This window comes from Sphaeroforma arctica, assembly GCF_001186125.1.
Source record: "Sphaeroforma arctica JP610 unplaced genomic scaffold supercont1.452, whole genome shotgun sequence".
In the NCBI taxonomy this organism is placed as follows: domain Eukaryota; class Ichthyosporea; order Ichthyophonida; genus Sphaeroforma; species Sphaeroforma arctica.
In genome coordinates, this window is record NW_014040106.1 from 26,242 (window position 1) to 28,436 (window position 2,195).

Sequence of the window (2,195 nt, forward strand, 5' to 3'; positions counted from 1 at the left end):
AAAACATGTGCGTGCGTTTAACATGCACGCTTGAAGATGACCAAGAGAAAGCTATGTATTTACAGACATGTATATACATGTATATACGATGTGTGTATACTATATGTACATAAGCTGATCAAGAGAAAGCTATGTTTAAACATACATGTACTTACTTGTATATCCGATGTGTGTATACTATATGTACATAAGATGACCAAGAGAAAGTTATGTATAAACAGACATGTACGTACTTGTATATCCGACGTGTGTATATTATATATACATATGATATATCCTGTGTGTGTATATTATATATACATATGCATTTTTCTGATATGTGCATATTTACCAGGCGCAGTCAGTAGTGTGGTGAGGCATATATGTACGACGAGAATGAAGTTCACGCACTCTCACTCTCACTCTCACTCACACCACACACACTCTCTCTCTCTCTCTCACTATCACTCTCTATCACTCTCACACTCACTCACTATCACTCTCACTCTCACTCGCACTCAGGTTCACACATATATACACGCTCACACTCACACACACACTCACACACTCTCTCTCACCCACCCACACATGTGTTCTCATTCCTACCCCCACACGTGTTCTTAATCCTACCCCCCACACACGTGTTCTTAATCCTACCCCCCACACCTGTGCGTATGTCAGGCCCGCGTACAGCTGAACAGTGTGATGAAACTCATCACCGTGGACAAGGACAAACTGCTGGTACGCAACAAAGACGGTACCATTGCTAGCAACTCAGGCGGCCACTATGCGAGAGGCGGGGGTGGTTCTAATAATAACAGCCAATCAAACATCTCCATTGGATCCCAGACGCCCGCATACGGGTCGCAGACGCCGAGATATGGCTCACAAACACCCAGGTATGTTGTTGTTTTTGTTTGGTTGGGTTGTGTATATTTTGCTTGTGTTTGGTTGTGTATGTGGGTATGATGTGTGTTTGTTTGTTGGTTTATATTTTTCTTGCGTTTGTTTGTGTAAGTGTGGGAGTGTTCTGTATTGAACAGATGCTCATACATCTTCATACAAACGTACTGCAATTTCTGCACCCACACACGTTCCATTGACGTCTACATGCGGATCCCAGGCACTTACTGGGCTGACTGCGAAAGTAGCACCAATTCATTGAACACATTCATGCACATTAATATATATTCGTACATGGGTGAAGTGTGATAGCAGAGATGATTTGATATCAACACAGATACAGTCCACGGACTCATTACGAATTCATATCAACATAAACATGCACATTAATATACAATAACAACACACACATGCACATTACTATAGAATATCAACATAAAAATGCACATTAATATACAGTAACAACACATACATGCACATTACTATACAATATCAACACTTACATGCACATTAATATACAATGACAACACATACATACACATTACTATAACACATACATGCACAGTACTATACAATATCAGCATAAAAATGCACATTACTAGAGAATATCAACACATATATATACATTAATATACAATATCAACATAAACATGCACATTATTATACAATATCGACACATACATGCACATTAATATACAATAACAACACATACATACACATTACTATACAATAACAACACATAAATGCACATTATTAACTCTCGTACATAGGTGAAGTGTGATATCACAGTTGATGCTACATCAATATATAGATATAGTTCACATTACTATACAATATCAACACATACATGCACATTATTATACAATGACAACACATACATACACATTACTATAACACATACATGCACAGTACTATACAATATCAGCATAAACATGCACATTACTAGAGAATATCAACACATATATACATTAATATACAATATCAACATAAACATGCACATTATTATACAATATCGACACACACATGCACATTAATATACAATATCAACACATACATACACATTACTATACAATATCAACACATAAATGCACATTATTAACTCTCGTACATAGGTGAAGTGTGATATCACAGTTGATGCTACATCAATATATAGATATAGTTCACAGACACATGGGCAAGGTGGCGGTTCATAGACACTTCACGTGACGTTGGAGGTGAGCTACGTAAGAAACAGGCTAACTCAGTCACAACGCATGCACATAGCTATCGGATGTACATGCTGAAGTCTTGACACCTACACAACTAATAATACA

General features: G+C 37.4%; 1 protein-coding gene across 1 annotated transcript in view; it reads left to right on the plus strand.

The window, feature by feature from the left end:
• SARC_06365 (hypothetical protein) overlaps positions 1–2,088 on the plus strand; it is a gene marked incomplete at its 3' end in the record, with an annotated part of 13,021 nt that extends 10,933 nt beyond the window's left edge. Inside the window, exons 15-16 of the mRNA XM_014299722.1 lie at positions 661–878; positions 2,049–2,088. Coding sequence (XP_014155197.1) covers positions 661–878; positions 2,049–2,088 — 258 coding nt within the window. The remainder of the gene's footprint in view (positions 1–660; positions 879–2,048) is intronic.
• Between the last annotated feature and the right edge of the window lie 107 nt (positions 2,089–2,195).